We start from the raw sequence: 22,902 nt of genomic DNA, 5'->3' as shown, positions 1-22,902 counted from the left end.
ATTCAGTTACTCACACACACATTCACTCACTCTCGCACACGTTCATTCACACTCTCGCACACACATTGACTCACTCACTCTCGCACACATTCACTCACACACATTCACTCACTCTCGCACACACATTGACTCACTCACTCTCGCACACATTCACTCACACACATTCACTCACTCTCGCACACACATTGACTCACTCACTCTCGCACACATTCACTCACACACATTCACTCACTCTCGCACACATTCACTCACTCTCGCACACACATTGACTCACTCACTCTCGCACACATTCACTCACACACATTCACTCACTCACTCTCGCACACACATTGACTCACTCTCGCACACATTCACTCACACACATTCACTCACTCTCGCACACATTCACTCACTCTTGCACACACATTGACTCGCTCGCACACATTCTCTCAATCTCGCTCACACATTGACTCTCACTCTCGCACAATTCACTCACCCTCACATTCACTCACTCTCGCACACACATTCTCTCACTCTCGCACACATTCACTCACTCTCGCACACACATTCATTCACTCTCGCACAGACATTCACTCACTCACACTCTCGCACACATTCAGTCACACACATTCATTCAGTCACTCTCGCACACATTCATTCACACTCTCGCTCACACATTGATTCACTCACATTCACTCACTCTCGCACACATTCACTCACTCTCGCACACATTCACTCACTCTCGCACACACATTCATTCACTCTCGCACAGACATTCACTCACTCACACTCTCGCACACATTCAGTCACACACATTCATTCAGTCACTCTCGCACACATTCATTCACACTCTCGCTCACACATTGATTCACTCACATTCACTCACTCTCGCACACATTCACTCACTCTCGCACACACATTCATTCACTCTCGCACAGACATTCACTCACTCACACATTCAGTCACACACATTCATTCAGTCACTCTCGCACACATTCATTCACACTCTCACACACACATTCACTCACACTCACACACACATTCTCACTCGCACACATTCATTCACACTCTCGCTCACACATTGATTCACTCACACTCACATTCACTCACTCGCACACATTCACTCACTCTCGTACTCATTCAGTCACACACACATTCATTCACTCACTCACATTCACTCACTCACACTTTAGCACTCTGATTCACATTCATATTAACTCAGTCACCCTCAAACCTACTCTCACAACTACCCTCAAACATACTCTTACATTCATTCACTCACACATTATTCTCACTCTCTCACACAAACACACACAGCCATTAAAAGTGCAGCGGCCGCTTTAAGGAGAGAGAGGGAGCCGGCACGTCCGCAGAGAATGGGCTGTGAGCGTAACCCACTGGGCGAACAAACGGAAAAATGCTGGAATGCAAATTTCAAGAGACCCCCCCCCCAAAAAAAAAAAACACACGAGTGTGTAAAACATTTGTAAGAGTTTAGAAAAATTGTAATGTTTGAATCAAAAAAAGAAGGGGGCGGGGGGGGGGGGGGGGTTTAAAGGAAGGCAGGAAAAAAAAGGGGGCAGATATTAAACTCTGAAGAGAATTGCGAATGAAGCAGTAGTAATGCCTCCCCTCTCTCTAGTGTTTAACACTGAAGGATTCCTCTGTGCATGTGTGAGTTGTATGGGGCTGGCACATGCCTACATTATTCCCCACCCCTCACTTTCTCCAGTGCCTTTATTTAAAAAAACACACATACATACATTTCTAGCAAGATTTCTCCCAGTGTGTGTCACTTAAAGCCAATGGGTTGCCACATGGTGCTGCTATTATTCTGATTCTCCCCCCCCCCCCCCCCCCGGTTTGTGTGTGTGTGTGAAGCAAACATCCGGGTTTCCCTGCTCACTGCTGGACAAGCTTTTTTTTTAAGAAGCCATTTTGGACTGGGTTCAGCTTTTTTTTTCCCCTCCGCCGCGGATCCACCTCCACCGCCCCGGCCATTCAAAAATTATGCCCCATCTTCGGCGAGGGTTGAATCTTTGCCAAGCTCTGCCGCTCCACAAGACCCAATCCAGCCCCACGGTCGCTGCTGCTGCTGTGGTGGTGCACCGGACTTAACTGAGCAAGGACAACAACAACATAACACACTCGAGAAAGAGAGAACTTTTTTTGTTGTGGAAAAAATCCTGGCGGCTGCATTTGTCACCGTGCAGAAATAATTCCAGCTCCTGGTTATTTTGGAGGCGAAGGAAAGAGAGAGAGAGAGAGAGAGAGGAAAAACACCTCACGCGCGAGCGTCAAAGGAGGAGGAGGAGGAGGTGGTGGTTCCACCAACAACAAAAATAAGCGTTTGCTCTGCTTTCTGTGTTTTGTTTGTGCCCTGAGAGTGTTGGGACTTACTGAGCGTGGACACCGACGGGCCCTGGGTCGCTGTCATTTTAACCAGCACTGCTCTTTATTTTTATTATTTTTTTTGGAAAAACTGAGGGAGGATTTTTTTGGGGGAAAAAAGAAGAAAGAGTGAGAGAAAAATGTTTTAAATGTTGTGGAGCTGAACGGATGCCCCACCGCAGGAAATTAATCCAACGTCGGTGCGTTCAAATATGATTATTTGCTGCTTGACTTTTATACTCCTAGCAACTTTTTCTACAGGTAAGGATTGGTGGCTGGGAGACCCCCCCCCCCCTTTATTTTTGTGTGTGTGTCTCTTGTCCTCAACATGGCATTTACCTCCAGACTTTGTGAAGATGAGAGGGCTGGGAGATTCAGACTCTTCATTCTTGTGTGTTGCTTTGATTTGGGATTTTTTTTTTTGCCTTTCTTAAATGATTGCAGATGCTTGTGGTTTGTTTTGCGGGAGGCGACTGGGTTTGTGTGTGTGTGAGTGCAGTTGTAGTTTTGCATTGTACAATATTGTGGAGTAATTTGTGGTTTTCCTATTTGTGTGTGTGTGTGTGTGTTTTTAAAAAAAAGCCCTGAATGATTCATATGGCCTGATTTGCAAAGTGGGGGGATTAGGTGTGCAAGTTTTGTTTTTGTAAGGGGGAGGGGGGGGGGGAGAGAATCAGCACAGCAGGTATTTCATGTGTGTGGGGCGGGGGGGGGGGGGTATTTCTTTTTGTAAAGTTTTTGCCCCATTGGAAAAATATTGGAGCGCAAATGAGAGTTTCTATTTTAAAAAAAAACCTATATAATGTCCATTTTATTGACACATTTGGATAATATCCTTTTTATTTGGTAATGGGGAAAGTTGAGTTAGCTATTTGGGGGTGGTGGAGTTGTAAAATGATGTACCAAATATTCCTGGAAATTTTAACTTCATTGTATAAACAAACGAGTGGGTGGTTGGGGGGTTGGGTTCGCAATCCAATACACAAAATATAAACACAGACCTAATTTAAAATGATTCACGTGGTGAAAACAGACGGGCTTGTCTTGCCCTCACTCTGGCTTCTTCTGGTGTGATCCGCTCCCCCATTGATTACAAGAGACATTAATTTGAAACCCCTCTTCTTTTATGTTAAATTCAAAATGCCCAACTTTTCGCAGCAAAAACAGACACTGGGGCGCGTTTTCCTTTTCGCTGTTGCTGGCCCCGCGTGTAATTTTGTAGCCGAAAAAGGTGAAACATTGTGAAATCCCTTCTTTTAACTTTGTGTGTGTGTGTGGGGGTGGTGGGGGGGGGGGGGGGGTCGGTGAGATCGCAGAGATCGCAAACACGTTTGAGCTGGTGGTGGGGTGAGGGATACCAACAGAAAGTGATCGTGCGATTCTGGAAACAAAGAAGTCGATACGTCCATGTGAAACATTTCTATTTTGCAATATAGTGTCGGAGATGAGTGTTAATTTGCAAATACACACACAAGACAGCCAACTCTCTCTAGGAAATTGCACCCAGTTTTATTTAGACTGGATTATTAAATATGCACCCAAGTCTCTTCCCCCCCCCTTATTTATGGTAAACGTGTGTTTTCACCTCCACTGCCCCTTTTTCTTGGCTTCAAATCCCAATTTTATTTAGAAATGTAAAATCCCACTCTTTTAAGTTAGCTTTGCCTTTTGTGTGTTGACGTTGTGGGTGTGTTGTGGGGAGGGTGGAATTATCACATGGTTGGCTGTGTGTCAACTATGGATCCGAAATGGGAGGAGAAAAAAAAAGCCAAGTGGGGGAGGTGGAGAGCAGGGAAACATTGTGTTTTAAGGTTTAGACACGTGGTGGAGCAGAGTTGTAACAGTGAAAAAATCTGATTCATTCTTTGACTGCGGAAGCTTGTGGTCAAACCGGTGCACTTTTTCAGTTTCTCGCTTAGGGTTTGAAGGGAAACACTGGCCAGCATGGGTGAGGCACTCTGCTACTTTAAAAGCGGGCTGTTTCGCGTGTTTTCGGAAACTTAATTATTTTACAAAACAAAAATACAGTTCAACGCTCAGTGTAACATTTTATTTGAGGGACAGAATCCTCTGGCTGAGTAACGGGAATGAGCTGAAATGCACTGGTCTATAGTGTGTGCATGTGGTACTTGTGTTGTCCTGGTCGCTCTTTGTATTGTGATGGTTCGATTTGTATTTGCTAATTTACTTGTACATACTTTCCTAAACACCTCCCGCTTCTTGCAGGATTGCTTGTGAGATGTGATAACGTTCAAATATTTAAAAAAAAACATTATTTAGTTCCTTAGCCAGCAGTATGAACAAAAAATATAAAGGTTGGGAAGTGAGGAATGCAACCGCAGGATCCCCTTGTTGGTCTTGCAGAGGGGGGTTGAGAGTCACTTTACAGAATGGGGCTGGAGACGCACAAAGAGGCCAGACTGGTTAGGAGAAACACACCAGTGAACTAGGCAGAGAAACACACCAGTGAACTAGGCAGGGTTTTACAATCAGCCGCAGCTTTTGAGGTTTGATTATCTTTTTCAACTGGTGTCAGCCCATTGATAAATCTGCTCACTTTGTGGTCTTTATGGTGGTTGAAAGCAACTGATGTTACAATTCTGACTCCGCTTTGCGTCCAATTGGCTTGTTGGTTATTTAATTAAAAATAAACAACTTAATATTGGAGGCCATGATGTGGAGATGCCGGCGTTGGACTGGGGTGAGCACAGTACGAAGTCTTACAACACCAGGTTAAAGTCCAACAGGCTTGTTTCGAATTTCGGAGCGCTGCTCCTTCCTCAGGTGAATTGGTATTGGAGGGGGGGGGGGGGTGATTTATTGCCCACTTTGTGAAAACCTTCCAGAGTGATGCATTTTGTTTTATATTTAGAGTACCCAATCATTTTTTCCAATTAAGGGGCAATTTGGCGTGGCCAATTCACCTATCCTGCGCATCTTTGGGTTGTGGGGGTGAAATCCACGCAGACACGGGGAGAATGTGCAAACTCCACACGGACAGTGACCCAGGGCTGGGATTCGAACCCGGGTCCTCAGCGGCGTGAGGCAGCAGCGCTAACCACTGTGCCATCATGCTGTCCTCAGAGTGATGCATTTTATCCACACCAGTATTGCATTGATTTCAGATGGAGTTTCCCCCCCCCCCCCCCCCCCCCAGGCATTGAGGGATGGGAGGGAGTGTAAACCCCTGTTGGGCCGAATGGTCTGATTCTTTGCTTGCACATTCGACGTGCTTCCGGGAATGTAATGCTTTGAGAGGCAAAGCAGTTCAGGCAGGTTAAAATGAAATGCTGCTGGCTAAAATTACCACACACCTAATATGTAATGAATTTTCATTTCTTTTTGTTTCAATGATTTCTTCTCTACCCCCCAAGTTTCTTCTTTTTTTGATCAAGAAAAATTCCCACGTTTTTATTGCAAGGTGCATGGCATGTGTTCATTGGAGACTGGGGAACTGTCAGAATGAGATCATTTCTCTGCCTGACTTTGCATGAGATAATCTCTTATACACTCACTTGTCGGACAATCTCCTAATGATGCTTTTATTTTCAACTGTGTTCAGCAGCCAGCCACATGGGCGCGATTAGAAACAAACTGTGATGGCATTTTATTTAAAATAAACATATGCTGTTTGATTTTGGAATGATAAATATTTGAAATGTCTCCCCCCACTGCCCTATGCCCCACACCGATGCTACGAATGCTTTCTCCTCTTTCTAATAAAAAAACCTTAGATTTGTTGCAACTGTGTAACATCGAATGATGTTTTCTTCGACGCATGGGGCATGTTTCTTTTACTGGCAATCCCTCTTTCAAATTGTCCTACTGGACCATTTCTCTCGCTGAAGTGAATCAAAACGTGTCGTGTCAACTGGAGGGATGTAATATCTGAAATGCAGAGTTTATAAATGAGCTGCCCATCACATTTTCAAGCTCCTACTTCTTTTACAAGATGAAATCAAAACGAACGAGGCGCCTGCTGTTGGGTGAGCTTTTGTTTTGAAACCCAGAGTCCTTGGACTTTGAATATCTTAAAACAAGGGTCAGCATTTCTGAAGTGGAAGTTTTGCAGGTGGGCAGTGGGCTGCCATTGTCAGTCCTCTGTTCCAGCAGCATGGCACCAATATGGTGATATTTCAAAATTGCCCCTAACTCTCGGTGCAGGTAAAAGGCATCCGATTGCTGCATCTGAGAGCTTTGCTGTGTTGTCACTACGTTTTGACTAATGTGTAATTGTAACTGGATGGGTGCCGGTCATTCCACACATGGCTAGTGTTTGGCAATGCAAGTGCATATTGAACCATATAACATTCTGATGGTTATGGATGTGTCAAGGGGAAGCTGTTCAAGTATCACTGAAGTAACTTGTCCAAAATTGAAGCATGTTGACCTGAGTCTACTCGTTTTGATCTGTCGTATGATAAATAAGCTGCACAAACGGTTTAAGTTTAGACCAGATCATTCTGAATGGAGTCATTTACAGCTTAATCTTTATTCTATTATACTGCTTTTACCTTTTTTTTCCCCTCTGTGTTTAGTGGTTCTTTTTGGGTATTTTTGCATTAAGTGCCCAACAGACCCATATTGCACCTATCAAAGAATATTGTAACAATACACTAATATTCCCCATTCTGTTTACTGCAGAAAGTGGTCCATTATACTCTTGTCAATCAAGTAGCTGTATTTCTTGACAGTAATGACACAAAATGAGCACTACACTTGTCTATCGTTAACAGAACCAAACTCTACGACTGATGAACACGCAAAGCTGTCAAAGAAGCCCCATTCTTTATTTCACAGAGCGGTGACAATACCGAGACCCTGTGATAGAAAAGTAGTCTTGAGCACAAACAAATATTTCTAAAGCGTGAGGAGAATTAAGGGTTTTGAATAGATCTCGGTTCTGCTGACATTCCTCAGTCAGCTGAGCTTTTTTGCAGATGCATACTATGACACTATCAGAACCCATCTGTTAAATTTTAAATCTTTTGTTGCCTTTCTCTCTTACCTCACCCCCCCCCCCCCCCCCCCCCCCCCCCCCCCAGCCCCCCGGAAGCTGCTGACTAATGGTGAAGTATTTCTCCAAAAGGTTGTCTGTTCTATGACATAATAATCATCTCTGATTTAAGTGTCTGTTTAGATGACAAATTTCAACCAGCTTTCTTACCATCTGGTTGGGAACCACAGCTTGCAAATGGACTCCCTGGATTGTCAACAGGCCTTAAAAAAAAAAAAAAAACCCGAGGCCGTTATTGAGCTCATCCAGAAATCTTGCTGCCCACGTCTACACTGCGTGGCCTGGATAGAGTGGACGTGGAGAGGATGCTTCCACTTGTAGGAAAAACTAGAAGAAGAGGACACAATCTCAGACTAAAGGGACAATCCTTTAAAACCGAGATGAGGAGGAATTTTGTCAGCCAGAGGGTGGTGAATCTGTGGAACTCCTTGCCGCAGAAGGCTGTGGAGGCCAATTCACTGAGTGTCTTTAAGACGGAGATGGATAGGTTTTTGATTAATAAGGGTATCAGGGGTTATGGGGTGAAGGCAGGAGAATGGGGATGAGAAAAATATCAGCCATGATTGAATGGCGGAGCAGACTCGATCGGCCGAGTGGCCTAATTCTGCTCCTATGTCTTATGGACTCTTATCAAGCCCCATTCGCTTATCAACCAACTCGTGATCAAACATCACGTCAGTTTAAAAATCCTCACCCTTCTCTTCCAATCCCTCCATGGCCTCCAGCATTCTACCTCCATAATCTCCTTATTTAAAAACTTCATTGATGGAATGTGGGCGTCGCTGGTTAGGCCATCATTTATTGCCCATCCCTAGTTGCTCTTCGGCCCACAACCCTGAGATTTCTGTACTTTGCTAACTCTTAATTGCTCCCACCATTGGTGGCCGACCTTCAATTGCTGAGTCCTCAAGCTCTGGAATCCACACCCCTCCTCAACCTCGCTACCCCTTTTAAGGCACTCTTTCAAACTTGTCTCCCAAACCAAGCGTCAGGTCATCTGCCCAAATGTCACCTTAATGGCTCGGTATCTAATTTTGTTTTCCAGCTCTCCTGTATTGGGATGTTTTATTATGTTAAAAGGTGCTATATAAATTCAAGTTGTGGTCATTCTTGCCAGTTGCGTCCCTGATTCAGTTTGGTTGATTGGGAAGGTCCGAGATTCAATGTTTGTGACAAGGTTCCACACTTGGATTTAAAATGTAATGAATGAGCTTTTATGAGAAGCAGTGATGTGAAATGAGTTGCTTTGGGATTTCTGAGGTGGCCAGATTCTCCTTGTGGATATTGTAGCTGTTTGATAGGCCAGCTTTTCTGGTGATTTTGAATTGTAATGATGGAGCTAATGCTGGTAAATGAAGTTGAACTACAGATAGGGTGGCACGGTGCTACAGTGGTTAGCACTGCTGCCTCACAGCACCAGAGACCCAGGTTCGATTCCCAGCTTGGGTCACGGTCTGTGCTGAGTCTACATGTCCTCCCAGTGTCTGCATGGGTTTCCTCCGGGTGCTCCGGTTTCCTCCCACAAGTCCAAAGATGTGCAGGTTACATGGGGTTATGGGGAGTGGGCCTCTTTCACTCAGAGGGCCGGTGCCGACTCGATGGGCCGAATGGCCTCCTTCTGCACTGTCGAGATTCTATTCTATGTTTCTATGATTCTATCGACCTTGATCAAAGTGGATGGTAGAGCAGGCGGAGCGGCTGAATAGCCTCCTGTTTCTAGAAAGGAAGAACGTGCAGGGTTATGGAGTGAAGGTGGGAGAATGGCTCCGTGTGAAAGGTTCGTTGGGAGAGTTGGTGCAGACGCGTGGCTGCCTCCTGTGCCGTAATAATTCTATGAAGTAAAGAGAGTGGCAAAGATTCTGTTTTTCCAATTTCAGTGCGTTGGCCTGGGGTTACACTTGTGTGGCTGTTCTGGTGGCTGTGAGAACCCCCTTCCCTTGAACTGTTGTCTGTTCTATTGAAGTGAAATCATGATGAGTCGAACACTGTTGATGCAAAATTCCGGTTAATAATAATCTTTATTGTCACAAGTAGGCTTACGTTAACACTGCAATGAAGTTACTGTGAAAAGCCCCTAGTCGCCACATTCCGGCGCCTGTTCGGGGACACAAAGAGGGAGAATTCAGAATGTCCAAATTGCCCAACGTGTTTAAGTCGTCAACCATTCCCTCTGGCAGAATTGCAAATCCTGTAGAATGATGCCCATGGTGAGCTGAAATTCTACACTGGTAACCCTGGATGAGCCAAGCACGTCAGTGCTTGTTATATAACTACTGTGCCAACTCTTCGAGTGGAGTGAGATCGTGGAAGAGTGTGAAATCAGGAGTGCTGGCCAAGCCACCATTTGAGACCGAGATCTCCATGTGAAAGGACGTGCGAGACCTGGGACTACACCTAAACCCGTGAGGAAGCTAAAAGTGTTGTCGATTGGAGAGGAAGTGGAAGTTGATACAAGTGGAATAGTGTCGCGCAAAGCGAAAAGTGGACCTTGAAGGAGGTTCCACCATTGAGCTTATACACCAGGCATCTTGGAACAGTTCAACAAGCAAGTGCTCGCTCCAGCAAAGCAAAAGGTGCGAACAATAAAAGCAAAATACTGCAGATGCTGGAAATCTGAAACAAAACCAGGAAATACTGGATAAATAAACTCAGTAGGTCTGGCGGTGTTCGTGGAGAGAGACATAGCGTTTCAAGTCCAAATGACCCTTCTCCAGATGGTGAGGACTGTTGCCCCTCCTAACGCCGAAGAAGCTCAGCTAATGTGATTCAAAGCAGCCCGAGCAGACCAATATTCCCATCTCTGTTCCAATCCTGCTGGAAAGGGGAGCCACCCTGTCAAAGAATTGGGAGCCATGAAGTCTACCCACGTTGATGGGTGGCAAGACCATTCTAGACCAAGCACGTGGCATGGTCTTCCACATAGTTAAGCCGTGAGGGTGCTGTGGTTACGGCAGCGATGACAAATGATTGGCTCCAAAATGGTCTCCCCCATGTCTTGATCGGGTATGCACCATGAGGCATTTTTGAAGCAGATGAAACCAGGCTGCAAAGTCTTTTGCCAGCCCACCCACGCTTTGATGTTTAAAAGGTGAACCATGTAATGATAGAAAGTGGAGAAGGGACGTGTCACTGCTCAAGTTTGCACCATCATGGATGGCACCGAAAAAACAGGCGGGGTGGGGGCGAATTCTAAGAATGCCTCACGAATGTCAAGACGCTGTCCACGCTGTACGAGGATAACAAAACCGCCTGGATGACCTCCAGCAGTTTGTGAGATCTGGATCAAGAAAGAGAACAAATTGACACATAGTTACTGCTTCACTGTTTTTCATTTGGCATATGAATCTGTTTTTGATACGTGTTTGCAGGCGTATTGGGTTACAGAGGGATGCATTCATGTGGGAATGGGGACTCCTCGGAAATGGTGCACATCTGCTCAACGTGAGATTGTGGGCGGATCAGTTGGGATTGGACTTTTACTGTATTATAATAATCTTTATTATTGTCACAAGTAGGCTTACATTAACACTGCAATGAAGTTACTGTGAAATGCCCCGAGTCGCCACATTCCGACGCCTGTTTGGGTACACGGAGGGAGAATTCAGAATGTCCAGTTCACCTAACAGCATGTCTTTGGGACTTGAAATTAAAATCGCTTATTGTCACAAGTAGGCTTCAAATGAAGTTATTGTGAAAAGCCCCTAGTCACCTCATTCCGGCGCCTGTTCGGGGAGGCTGGCATGGGAATTGAACTGTGCTGCTGGCCTGCCTTGGTCTGCTTTCAAAGCCAGCGATTTAGCCCTGTGCTAAACCAGCCCCATAACTTGTGGGATTCAATTAATAAATCTGGAACATAAAAGCTCATCTCAGTCACGGTGACCATGGGACTATCATGGATTGTCCTGAAGACCCATCTGGTTCACTAATGTCCTTCAGGGAAGGAAATCTGCCGTCCTTACCCGGTCTGACCTACATGTGGCTCCAGACCCACAGCAATGTGGTTTACTCTTCACTGTGCTCTGAAATGGCCGAGCAAACCATTCAGTTCAAGAGCAATTAGGGATGGGCAATAAATGCTGGCTTTGAGTGACACCCACCATCTCACGAAAAATTCAAGAAAAGAAAATCGTGTCAGGATTGAGCTAATCGATGTGAGGTGAATATTGGCACCTCCATCAAATTTCTTGCAGAAGTTAATTGGATAAACACCTGAAGAGGAATTAAAATGCAGGGCAATGGGTGTAGGGTGGTATCACTCACTGAGTTCCTCTTGGAGAGCACCAACACAGACCTGATGGGCCGAATGGCAGCCTTCTGTGCTGTAATCATCCCCTGATTTGTAAATGCGATGGGAGAAAAGAAACTTACAAAAACGAGTGGTTTGCATCTGGAATACACGGCCTGAACATGTGGCGGTGGCAGCTTCAATCGAGACACTCGAGGGCATTAGATCCACAGAATCGCTATTGTGCAGAAGGTGTACATTCAGCCCATCGAGTCTGCACCGACCCTCTTAAAGAGCGCCCTACCTAAGCGTACGGCCCCACCCTATCCCTGTAACTCCACCTCATCATTTTGGACACTAAGGGGTAATTTAGCATGGCTAATCCACATCTTTGGAGTGTGGAAGGAAACCAGAGCAACCGGAGGAAACCCACGTAGACACATGAGAACGTGCAAGCTCCACACAGATAGTTGTTCAAGGCTGAATTGAACCTGGGTCCCTGGCGTTGAGAGTTATGTGCAGGGGCACGGGGGGAAAAGGCACGGGAATGGCACTAAGTCAGGATGCTCATGTGGAGAGCCGGTGCAGACACGACTGGCCGAGTGGCCTCCTTCCGCACCGTAACAATTCTGTGATGATTCCCATGATCACTTGTGGGCGAATCCAAGACTAAGGCTCAGAAACTCTAGATTGACGTTAATAAGGAAATGGGGAAAAATGCCCTTACCCAGAGCATGTTTGGAACAAGGAACCTGTTGCCATGGGAGAGAAGTAATTTTGATGCTTACCAAAGGAAACTGGATGATGACATGAGAGAAAAGTGAATGGAAAGATGGGCAGAAAGAATGGAAGGTGATCCATGTGGGATAGCATGTACAAAGAATAGTTGGGCCGAATGGTCTGCTTCTGTGCTGTCTATTCGATTTAAATATTGTAATTTTGCCGGGTCCACCTGTAATGCTTGGAAGGGAATGAGCTGGGAGGGGGCAACAGTGGGAGCTTCTCCTGAAAACTGTACGAAAGCTGCCTGTCATGGGATTTACTTCACAGTGGCAGTCTGAATTGGGTTCACTGACGTGCAAAATCATAAGAATATTTTAACACCTGCAGAATTTTCAGCCAATTGTATTTTTCGTTGCTCTTTGGCCTTAACTTTGAAATGGCCAATTTATAAACTTTCACTTTCTTTGTGCAGCTCTTTGCCTGAAAGTGGGGGGTGGAAATTGAGAGTTATGAGTGTCGCAGCTGTGCTCCACACACACACACACAACAAGCCTCTTTTGAAAGGATGAGGTGGAGCATTTGAATTAATCACACGCCTGGGGTCACATCAGTTATAAAAGGGGTCCTTTCCTTGTGGAGAACAGAACTGTACTTCCTTCACTTACACTATGGCTTGGAGCTCGCACAAGGTTATCATTAATGCTGCATATTACATATCCGGAACCTTGTCCGACTCTGCTGTGTCCAGATGCGGGCTGCTGCATCTATCTATCTAATGCTGACCCCCTTCACCAAGACGAAATAGACTCCTCTCGAATCTTCGAGTGTGAAGAGTGGCCGACTGGAGGATGGCAGGAACTGGAAGCTTTTTCTGGGGCTCGAGGGCCATTGTTCCTGGAGTACTTTCAGACTTTTGGGCATGTAATTCTTTTCATTGTGTTGTTGGGGATTTCTGGCTCGGACTGTGGGTTGATAGGCGGGGTGTACAAAATAACAATTTTGGGACAGTGCAAATTTTGAGATCCCGAATTCCTTTTGTAAAACAAAAGACTAACATTTTATACAGCTCTTTTCACAACTTCCAGATATCCCTGTTGCGTTGCAGCTCATGAAGTACTTTCTGAAGTGTATTCACGACTGCAATGTAGGAAACATGGCGGCCACTAGGAGCTTGGCAAATCCCCATACTGGCACACGAACAGCAATGTGGTAATGACCGGTGTTCTGTTTTTGTGGCGGTGTTTGGAGGCCACTGGACATCGATCTTCTTCAAAAAGTGCTACGGGATCTTCCTGACTAAGCAGGTGGACGGAGCCTCGGTTGAATGTCTCATCTGAAAAGCCTTCACCTGCACCTCCCAACAGTGCAGCACTGCAGTGAGTGCTCAAGCCCTGGAGTGGGCCGTAAACTCCGAATCTTGTAATTCAGAGGCGAGTGTGCCACCAACTGAGCCATAACTGACACACGCGTGGCTAATTGGCATGTACGCGAGAGAGAGTAGTGTCTTAAAAGCTGTTTGAAAGAGAGGGTCGATATTTGGTCGTTGCCCAGTTGTCTTACCATAGAATCCCTACAGTGCAGAAGGAGGCCATTCGGCCCATTGATCCTGCACTGACCCTTCGAAAGAGCACCCTACCTCGGCCCAATCCCCCACCCTATTCTTGTAACCCTGCCCAACCATTGGATACTTGGTAGCAATTTAACGTGGCTAATTCACCTAATTGCACACTTTTTTGACTGTAGGAGGAAACTGATGCAGACACAGTGGGAATTCCACACAATCACCTGGCGCCAGGATTGAACCAGGATCCCTGGCATTATGAGGCAGCAGTGCTAACCACTGTGCCCCCACGCTGCCCACTTAATTATATATGCATAAAGATAATTAGTGGGGGGGGTGAGGGGGTCAGAAAGGTTGTAATCTCGGGATTACTCCCTGTGCCACGTGCCAGTGAGGCTAGAAATAGGAGGATAGAGCAGCTAAACACGCGTGGTAAACAGTTGGTGTAGGAGGGAGGGTTTCCGTTATCTGGACCACTGGGAGCTCTTCCGGGGCAGGTGTGACCTGTATAAGAAGGACAGGTTGCATCTAAACTGGAGAGGCATAAATATCCTGGCCGCGAGGTTTGCTAGTGTCACACGGGAGGGTTTAAACTAGTATGGCAGGGGGTGGGCACGGGAGCAATAGGTCAGAAGGTGAGAGCATTGAGGGAGAACTAGGGAATAGGGACTGAGGCAGAGCAGACAGGGAGAAGTTGCTGAACACAGCGGGTCTGGTGGCCTGAAGTGCATATGTTTTAATGCAAGAAGTATTACGGGTAAGGCAGATGAACTTAGAGCTTGGATTAGTACTTGGAACTATGATGTTGTTGCCATTACAGAGACCTGGTTGAGGGAAAGACAGGATTGGCAGCTAAACGTTCCAGGATTTAGATGTTTCAGGTGGGATAGAGGGGGTTGTAAAAGGGGTGGCAGAGTTGTGCTACTGGTTAGGGAGGATATCACAGCTGTACTACGAGAGGACACCTCTGAGGGCAGTGAGGCTATATGGGTAGAGATCAGGAATAAGAAGGGTGCAGTCACAATGTTGGGGGTTTACTACAGGCCTCCCAACAGCCAGCGGGAGATAGAGGAGCAGATAGGTAGACAGATTTTGGGAAAGAGTAAAAACAACAGGGTTGTGGTGATGGGAGACTTCAACTTCCCCAATATTGACTGGGACTCACTTAGTGCCAGGGGCTTAGACGGGGCAGAGTTTGTAAGGAACATCCAGGAGGGCTTCTTAAAACAATATGTAGACAGTCCAACTAGGGAAGGGGCGGTACTGGACCTGGTATTGGGGAATGAGCCCAGCCAGGTGGTAGAAGTTTCAGTAGGGGAGCATTTCGGGAACAGTGACCACAATTCAGTAAGTTTTAAAGTGCTGGTGGACAAGGATAAGAGTGGTCCTAGGGTGAATGTGCTAAATTGGGGGAAGGCTAATTATAACAATATTAGGTGGGAACTGAAGAACCTAGATTGGGGGCGGATGTTTGAGGGCAAATCACCATCTGACATGTGGGAGGCTTTCAAGTGTCAGTTGAAAGGAATTCAGGACCGGCATGTTCCTGTGAGGAAGAAGGGGTCACGAAAAGTCATTGGCAAATAGGGTTAAGGAAAATCCCAGGGCTTTTTACACGTACGTAAAAAGCAAGAGGGTAGCCAGGGAAAGGGTTGGCGCACTGAAGGATAGGCAAGGGAATCTGTGTGGCGCCAGAGGAAATGGGCGAGGTACTAAATGAATACTTTGCATCAGTATTCACCAAAGAGAAGGAATTGGTAGATGCTGAGTTTGGAGAAGGGTGTGTAGATAGCCTGGGTCACATTGAGATCCAAAAAGACGAGGTGTTGGGCGTCTTAAAAAATATTAAGGTAGATAAGTCCCCAGGGCCTGATGGGATCTACCCCAGAGTACTGAAGGAGGCTGGAGAGGAAATTGCTGAGGCCTTGACAGAAATCTTTGGATCCTCACTGTCTTCAGGTGATGTCCCGGAGGACTGGAGAATAGCCAGTGTTGTTCCTCTGTTTAAGAAGGGTAGCAAGGATAATCCAGGGAACTACAGGCCAGTGAGTCTTACATCAGTGGTAGGGAAATTACTGGAGAGAATTCTTTGAGACAGGATCTACTTCCATTTGGAAGCAAATGGACGTATTAGTGAGAGCCAGCATGGTTTTGTGAAGGGGAGGTCATGTCTCACTAACTTGATAGAGTTTTTCGAGGAGGTCACAAAGATGATTGATGCAGGTAGGGCAGTGGATGTTGTCTATATGGACTTCAGTAAGGCCTTTGACAATGTCCCTCATGGTAGACTAGTACAAAAGGTGAAGTCACACGGGATCAGGGGTGAGCTGGCAAGGTGGATACAGAACTGGCTAGGTCATAGAAGGGAGAGAGTAGCAATGGAAGGATGCTTTTCTAATTGGAGGGCTGTGACCAGTGGTGTTCCGCAGGGATCAGTGCTGGGACCTTTGTTGTTTGTAGTATATATAAATGATTTGGAGGAAAATGTAACTGGTCTGATTAGTAAGTTTGCAGACGACACAAAGGTTAGTGGAATTGCGAATAGCGATGAGGACTGTCCGAGGATACAGCAGGATTTAGATTGTTTGGAGACTTGGGCGGAAAGATGGCAGATGGAGTTTAATCCGGACAAATGTGAGTTAATGCATTTTGGAAGGTCTAATGCAGGTCTGGAATATACAGTGAGTAGTAGAACCCTCAATGAATGAATGAAATGAAATAAATCACTTATTGTCACAAGTAGGCTTCAAATGAAGTTACTGTGAAAAGCCCCTAGTCGCCACATTCCGGCGCCTGTTCGGGGAGGCTGTTACGGGAATCGAACCGTGCTGCTGGCCTGCCTTGGTCTGCTTTCAAAGCCAGCAATTTAGCCCTGTGCTAAACAGCCCCAAAACAGCAAGTGTATTGAAAGTCAGAGAGATCTAGGTGTACAGGTCCACAGGTCACTGAAAGGGGCAACACAGGTGGAGAAGGTAGTCAAGAAGGCATATGGCATGCTTGCCTTCATTGGCCGGGGCATTGAGTATAAGAATTGGCAAGTCATGTTGCAGCTGTATAGAACCTTAGTTAGGCCACACTTGGAGTATAGTGTTCAATTCTGGTCGCCACACTACCAGAAGGATGTGGAGGCTTTAGAGAGGGTGCAGAGAGATTTACCAGAATGTTGCCTGGTATGGAGGGCATTAGCTATGAGGAGCGGTTGAATAAACTCGGTTTGTTCTCACTGGAACAAAGGAGGTTGAGGGGCGACCTGATAGAGGTCTACAAAATTATGAGGGGCATAGACAGAGTGGATAGTCAGAGGCTTTTCCCCAGGGCAGAGGGGTCAATTACTATGGGGCATAGGTTTAAGGTGAGAGGGGCAAGGTTTATAGTAGATGTACGAGGCAAGTTTTTTACACCGAGGGTAGTGGGTGCCTGGAACCCGCTACTGGAGGAGGTGGTGGAAGCAGGGACGATAGTGACGTTTAAGGGGCATCTTGACAAATACATGAATAGGATGGGAATAGAGGGATACGGACCCAGGAAGTGTAGAAGATTGTAGTTTAGTTGGGCAGCATGGTCAGCACGGGCTTGGAGGGCCGAAGGGCCTGTTCCTGTGCTGAACATTTCTTTGTTCTTTTTGAAAGCTGGAAACTTTGATCAACTATTTTGTTGCACCATCACCATCATGGGGGCTGTGGAAATATTTGCTAATGTGAACATAAGACCATAAGACATAGGAGCCGAATTAGACCATTTGGCCCATCAAGTCTGCTCCACCATTCAATCATGCTGGACTCCTCCCAAGACCTGGCATGTTGTGGTGAGAAAATTAAACTCTTTCACTTTATTTGACCACTCTCATTCCCAGAGTTTGGGATTGGGAAGGGGGCTTTGAAGTAGGATTCGGAGGGGGGAGAGGCGAGGGTTAACCCCAGGAACAAGGGCTTCGGAGGCCCAGACTAATGCTCTGGTGATACGGGTTCCAATTCCATTATGGCAGCTGGTGGAATTTAAATTCCATTCATAGAATCAGGAATTGAAAAGCTAATCTCAATGATTTTGCCCATGACAACGATCATCAAATCTGTCTCGTTCTTTAGGGAAGGAAATCTGCCATCCTTGCCTGACCTCGCCTACATGTGACTCCAGACCCACAGCAGTGTGGTTGATTCTTAATTGCCCTCTGTAATGGCCGAGCAAGCCCTACAGTTCAGGGGCTGTTGGAGATGGGCAACAGATGCTGGGCCAGCCAGCGATGCTCACATGACATGAAGTTTTATGTGGATGTGCTTTCTCTGCCATATGGATTAAGAGGAGACATGATATTGGCTTGTAAAATGCCAAAGCAGTAATAAATGGAAATGCAAGCAAGCTATCAACTTGTGACTGAGAGCACCGGGCTAGGGAATGTGTTAACACAAAAGGCTTCAAGTAAAATATGAAATTCGAAGGAACTTTTCCTTCCTCTCTTCTCTCTCTCTCCCCCTCCAGCCCCCCAAGCTTATTTGTGGTAGTTTACACCGAGCATTGACAACAGAGTGGTTGTTCTTTACTGATGCTCCTGTGAGAGCGTCTTTAGATTTGTTACTTTTATGGTGCTATATAAATGCGAAAGCAAAATTCTAATGCGTGGCCATTAACCTGAAACGTTAACTGTTTCCTCTCCACTGAAGCGTGACCTGTTGAGTATTTCTGGTATTTTCTGTGTCTATATAAATGTAAGTTGGCTGATTCTCAGTAAGGAGAGTTAGCCATTGTTTTATGGGTAGGCCCAATCTTTTAGAACATCGAACATAGAATGATACAGCGCAGTACAGGCCCTTCGGCCCACGATGTTGCATCGAAACAAAAGCCATCTAACCTACACTATGCCATTATCATCCATATGCTTATCCAATAAACTTTTAAATGCCCTCAATGTTGGCGAGTTCACTACTGTTGCAGGTAGGGCATTCCACGGCCTCACCACTCTTTGCGTAAAGAACCTACCTCTGTCCTATATCTATTACCCCTCAGTTTAAAGCTATGTCCCCTCGTGCCAGCCATTTCCATCCGCGGGAGAAGGCTCTCACTGTCCACCCTATCTAACCCCCTGATCATTTTGTATGCCTCTATTAAGTCTCCTCTTAACCTTCTTCTCTCCAATGAAAACAACCTCAAGTCCATCAGCCTTTCCTCATAAGATTTTCCCTCCATACCAGGCAACATCCTGGTAAATCTCCTCTGCACCCGCTCCAAAGCCTCCACGTCCTCCCTATAATGCGGTGACCAGAACTGTACGCAATACTCCAAATGCGGCCGTACCAGAGATTTGTACAGCTGCAACATGACCTCTTGACTCCGGACTTTCTTCATCCTTTAATCACAGACGCACATTCTAGTAGGAATCCCCCTGGCCAGCAGCAGATTTTCTGGTGAACCCCTCCATTCTCCTCTCCGTGCCCCTGCTCCTCCCTCGCTTCCCTTTGCTTGAATGGAAAGTGGCAGTTTCCTCTCTGGCACTCTGTGCCAAATCAGCTTCTGGTCTACCTCACTCTACCAAATGGAGCGGTGAATTTACCCACCGCGTCACTCAGCTACAGGGTGCTTGTTTGGTCGCTGTTTATGCACCTGTTCTCTACAGTTACCCACTGCAGGAGACCCTGGGGCTGCCCCCGCCCCTCTAACCACACTCCAGGATTTGCGAGGTGGCCAAATATGATAACTTGGAGAGCGTGCCTAACTGCCGGTGGTGCAGTCTTACAGATCAGGCATTGAACCGAGATTCTGAATTCAGCCCTGTTTGGGTGGCCATGAAAAAACTCCCGCAGCACTGTTCTTTCAAAGAAAAACAAGGTGTTCTCCCGGCATCCTGGGAAATTTTCAACCCATAAAATAGATTTGATTGGCAATGATCTCGTTGCGGTTTGTGGAATCTTGCCATGTGCAAAATGACTGCTCCATTGCCGAGAGTAACCGCACCCATGGCCTGTGAGGGGCTAGAAATTTTCTGCCTCTTTTATCCTGGATTTTCTATGTAAGGCCAGTTATTAAAGAGCGTTCCTCGACACTAACCTTTGCAAATCCAGTGATTTTACACCATACTGGGGTTTCTCAGCAATTTGACTCAGACGTTTCACTGGTGCCATTGTAAACATAGAGCTCGAGTGGTGCATGAACTTTTGTGAGCCTGGTGGAGGGGCTGCATGTGTGCGTGATGCAGTATGTCGTCGTTTTGATTGATGCTCTCCTTATTGGCGATCCTCGAACCTCATTCGTGCAACAAGAGCATGAGAACATACAAATCAGGAGCAGGAGTAGGCCATTTGGCCCTTCAAGCCTGCTCCGCCATTCAATAAGATAGACCATGGCTGATCTGATCATGGCCTCCAATCCACTTTTCTTCCCTCTCCCCATAACCCTTGACTCCCCTTGTAGATGAGAAAAATCTGCCAAACTCAGCCATGAATATGTTCAGTGACCCAGCCTCCCACTACTCGCTCTCTGGGGTAGAGAATTCCAAAAATCGATGACCCGCTGAGAAAATATATTCCTCCTCATCTCTGTCCTAAATGGGAGACACTTATTTTGAAACTATTTCTCTTATTTCTTAACTCCCCCATAAGGGGAAATATCTTCTCTGCATCCACTCTGTCAAGTTCCCTAAGAATCTTGTAGGTTTCAATAGTATTACCTCCCATTAACTCCAAAGGATACATACCCAACCAGTTCAACTTTTCCTCATTAGACAATCCCTTTGTCCTCCGAATCAGCTGAGTGAAACTATTTGCGCTGCTTTAATGCAATTATATCTTCAATAAGGAAACCCAAACTGTTATGGTCTCACCAACACCCTGTCTAACTGTAGTGAAACATCCCTACTTTTATATTTAATTCCCCTTGCAACAAACAACAACATTTCCATTTGTCTAATCACTTGCCGTACTAACCTTTTGTGATTCTGTGTACCAGGACACCCAGACCCCTCTGACGCTCAAAGACTTGCCATCTCTCCCCATTTAAGTAATATGCTTCTTTTCCATTTTTCCTGCCGAATTGAGCAAATTTGCATTTCCCCACATTATAGTCTGTCTACTCCAACCTTTGCCCCACTCACTATCTCTATCCCTTTGCAGACTCCTTATGTTCGCTTCCCAACTTGCTCTCCTACCTATCTTGGTGTCATCAAATTTAGCTATCACATTTTCAGTCCCTTCATCGAGGTCGTTGATATGAATTGTGAATGATTGAGGTCCTTCCACTCGTTACATTTTACCAACCTGAAAATGGGTTCTTTCTCTTTACTGCTAGCTAACTCCTCTATACATGCTAATATGTTACCTACACTGTCGATTTTTGTTTTATTCATCACAGCACTTATTGCCATCCCTAATTGCCCTTGCTTGGGCATTCAAGAGTAAACCGCATTGCTGTGGCTCTGGAGTGACTTGTAGATTAGATTGGGAAATTTCCTTCCCTAAAGGACATTAGTGAACCAATCGACAATGGTTTCAGATTTTTATTGAACCCGGGTCCCCAAGAACATTTATTAGTCCAGTGACAATACCAATATGCCACGACCTCCCCTTGTCAGGTGTCTTCTGGAAATCCAAGCACACCACATCCACAGGTTCCCCTTTATCCACTCGTTACTTCCTCAAAGAACTCTTGATAAATTAGTCAAACATAATTTTCCTTTTACCAAACCATGTTGCCTCTGCCTGATTGCATTGAGATTTTCCAAGTGCCATGAGATAACGTCTGTAATAATAGATTCCTGTATTTTCTACCTCACAGATGTTAAGTTTCCTGATTTCTGTCTCCCTCCTACTTTGAAAGGAGATGTCGCATTTGCGATTTTCCAATCTGCTGGGACCTTTCCAGATCCAGGAAATTAGAAGTAATGATCTATGACTTCAGAAGTCACTTCTTCTTAAGACCCTGAGGTGAAGTCAAATTGGGTCCTGGGGCCTGGTCAGCTTTTAGTTCTAATAATTTTCTCACTACCCTTTCCCCGATGGTAATTGTTTTAAGTTCCTCCCTCTCTTTCACCTTTTGATTTACAGTTATTTCTGGGATGTGATTTGTATTCCCTACAGCGAAAGCAGAATATCTGTTCGATTCATCTGCCGTGTCCTTATTTTCCATGATTATTCTATAAAAAGAACGAAAGAGCTGCTTACTGGGTTTAGCATACATTTACACTCACCAGGCCAGGTTCTGCATAAAAATTAGTTATTAATTGAGTGTCTAACTGGGTCAGTTGAACAGATTTGCATTATCAAAGGTGACTAGGTGTTTAAACTAGAAACTTAACTACACACAGAGGTAAAAATAGCTCTTTATGCGCTTAAAGTCATGCAGGTACACAAGAGATTTGTCTGAGGGGAATTGGTGTTAACAGGGCTACATGCCATTCTGTGTCCCCCATCTTCTCATAATAAAAGCAAAATACTGTGGATGCTATTTGCCATTGAAAGCCCATCTGGTTTACTGTTGCTGTTCAGGGAGGAAGTCCACCAGACCTGCAGCAATGTGATTGACTCTTTTAATTGCCCTCTGCAGTGGCCCGGCAAACCATTCGGTACAAGGGCAATAATGGGCGCTGGCTTTGCCGACAAAACTCACACCCCAAGGATAAATACAAAAAAAAAGCATGCAAATTATGTTGAAGGGATTGTACCATTCAGAGATGTGGAACTTCAGCAGCAGCTGAATGCGCAAGAGACAGGAGCTGGAGTAGACCACTCGGCCCATCGTCCATCATGGCTGATCTTGGGCTCTGACTCTGTTTTCTCGCCCACACCCCATTTCCCTGAATTCCCTGAGAGACCAAAAACCTGTCCATCCCAGTCCTGAATGTATTCGACGAGGGAGCATCCCCAACCCCCTGGAGTAGAGAATTCAGAACCCCCCAACAGTCCTTTGAGTTGATTTTCTCCCCGCTTCTCAGTCCTGACTGTCCGTCCCCCTATCTCCTGAGGCTGTGCTCCCGTGTTTTAGATACCCCGGCCAACGGAAATGACATCGCCGACCCAAGCG

At 45.8% G+C, this 22,902-nt stretch overlaps 2 protein-coding genes and 1 long non-coding RNA gene across 5 annotated transcripts in view; 1 reads left to right on the top strand and 2 right to left on the bottom strand.

Annotated features, from left to right (window-relative positions):
- LOC140425696 (uncharacterized) overlaps positions 1 to 1,814 on the bottom strand; it is a 29,023-nt gene extending 27,209 nt beyond the window's left edge. The window contains exon 1 of the long non-coding RNA XR_011947925.1: positions 1,743 to 1,814. This is a non-coding gene — a long non-coding RNA (uncharacterized lncRNA). The remainder of the gene's footprint in view (positions 1 to 1,742) is intronic.
- LOC140424755 (activin receptor type-2B) overlaps positions 1 to 22,902 on the bottom strand; it is a 771,495-nt gene that overhangs the window by 362,200 nt on the left and 386,393 nt on the right. The gene's annotated exons all lie outside the window — the stretch shown is intronic.
- The window catches only part of LOC140424754 (activin receptor type-2B-like), a 193,695-nt gene continuing 172,676 nt past the window's right edge, over positions 1,884 to 22,902 (top strand). Inside the window, exon 1 of one of the 2 annotated variants that reach the window (XM_072508130.1) lies at positions 1,884 to 2,631. In XM_072508130.1, the coding sequence (XP_072364231.1) occupies positions 2,583 to 2,631 (49 nt within the window). In that variant the 5' untranslated portion in view covers positions 1,884 to 2,582. Of the gene's footprint in view, positions 2,632 to 4,177; positions 4,319 to 22,902 lie in introns of those variants that run through there. The other variant, XM_072508131.1, reaches the window with a different exon arrangement.

This window comes from Scyliorhinus torazame, chromosome 6 (genome assembly GCF_047496885.1).
Source record: "Scyliorhinus torazame isolate Kashiwa2021f chromosome 6, sScyTor2.1, whole genome shotgun sequence".
Taxonomy (NCBI): domain Eukaryota; kingdom Metazoa; phylum Chordata; class Chondrichthyes; order Carcharhiniformes; family Scyliorhinidae; genus Scyliorhinus; species Scyliorhinus torazame.
Note: the sequence above shows the minus strand (reverse complement) of the source record. Positions and strands in the feature narration are given on the sequence as shown.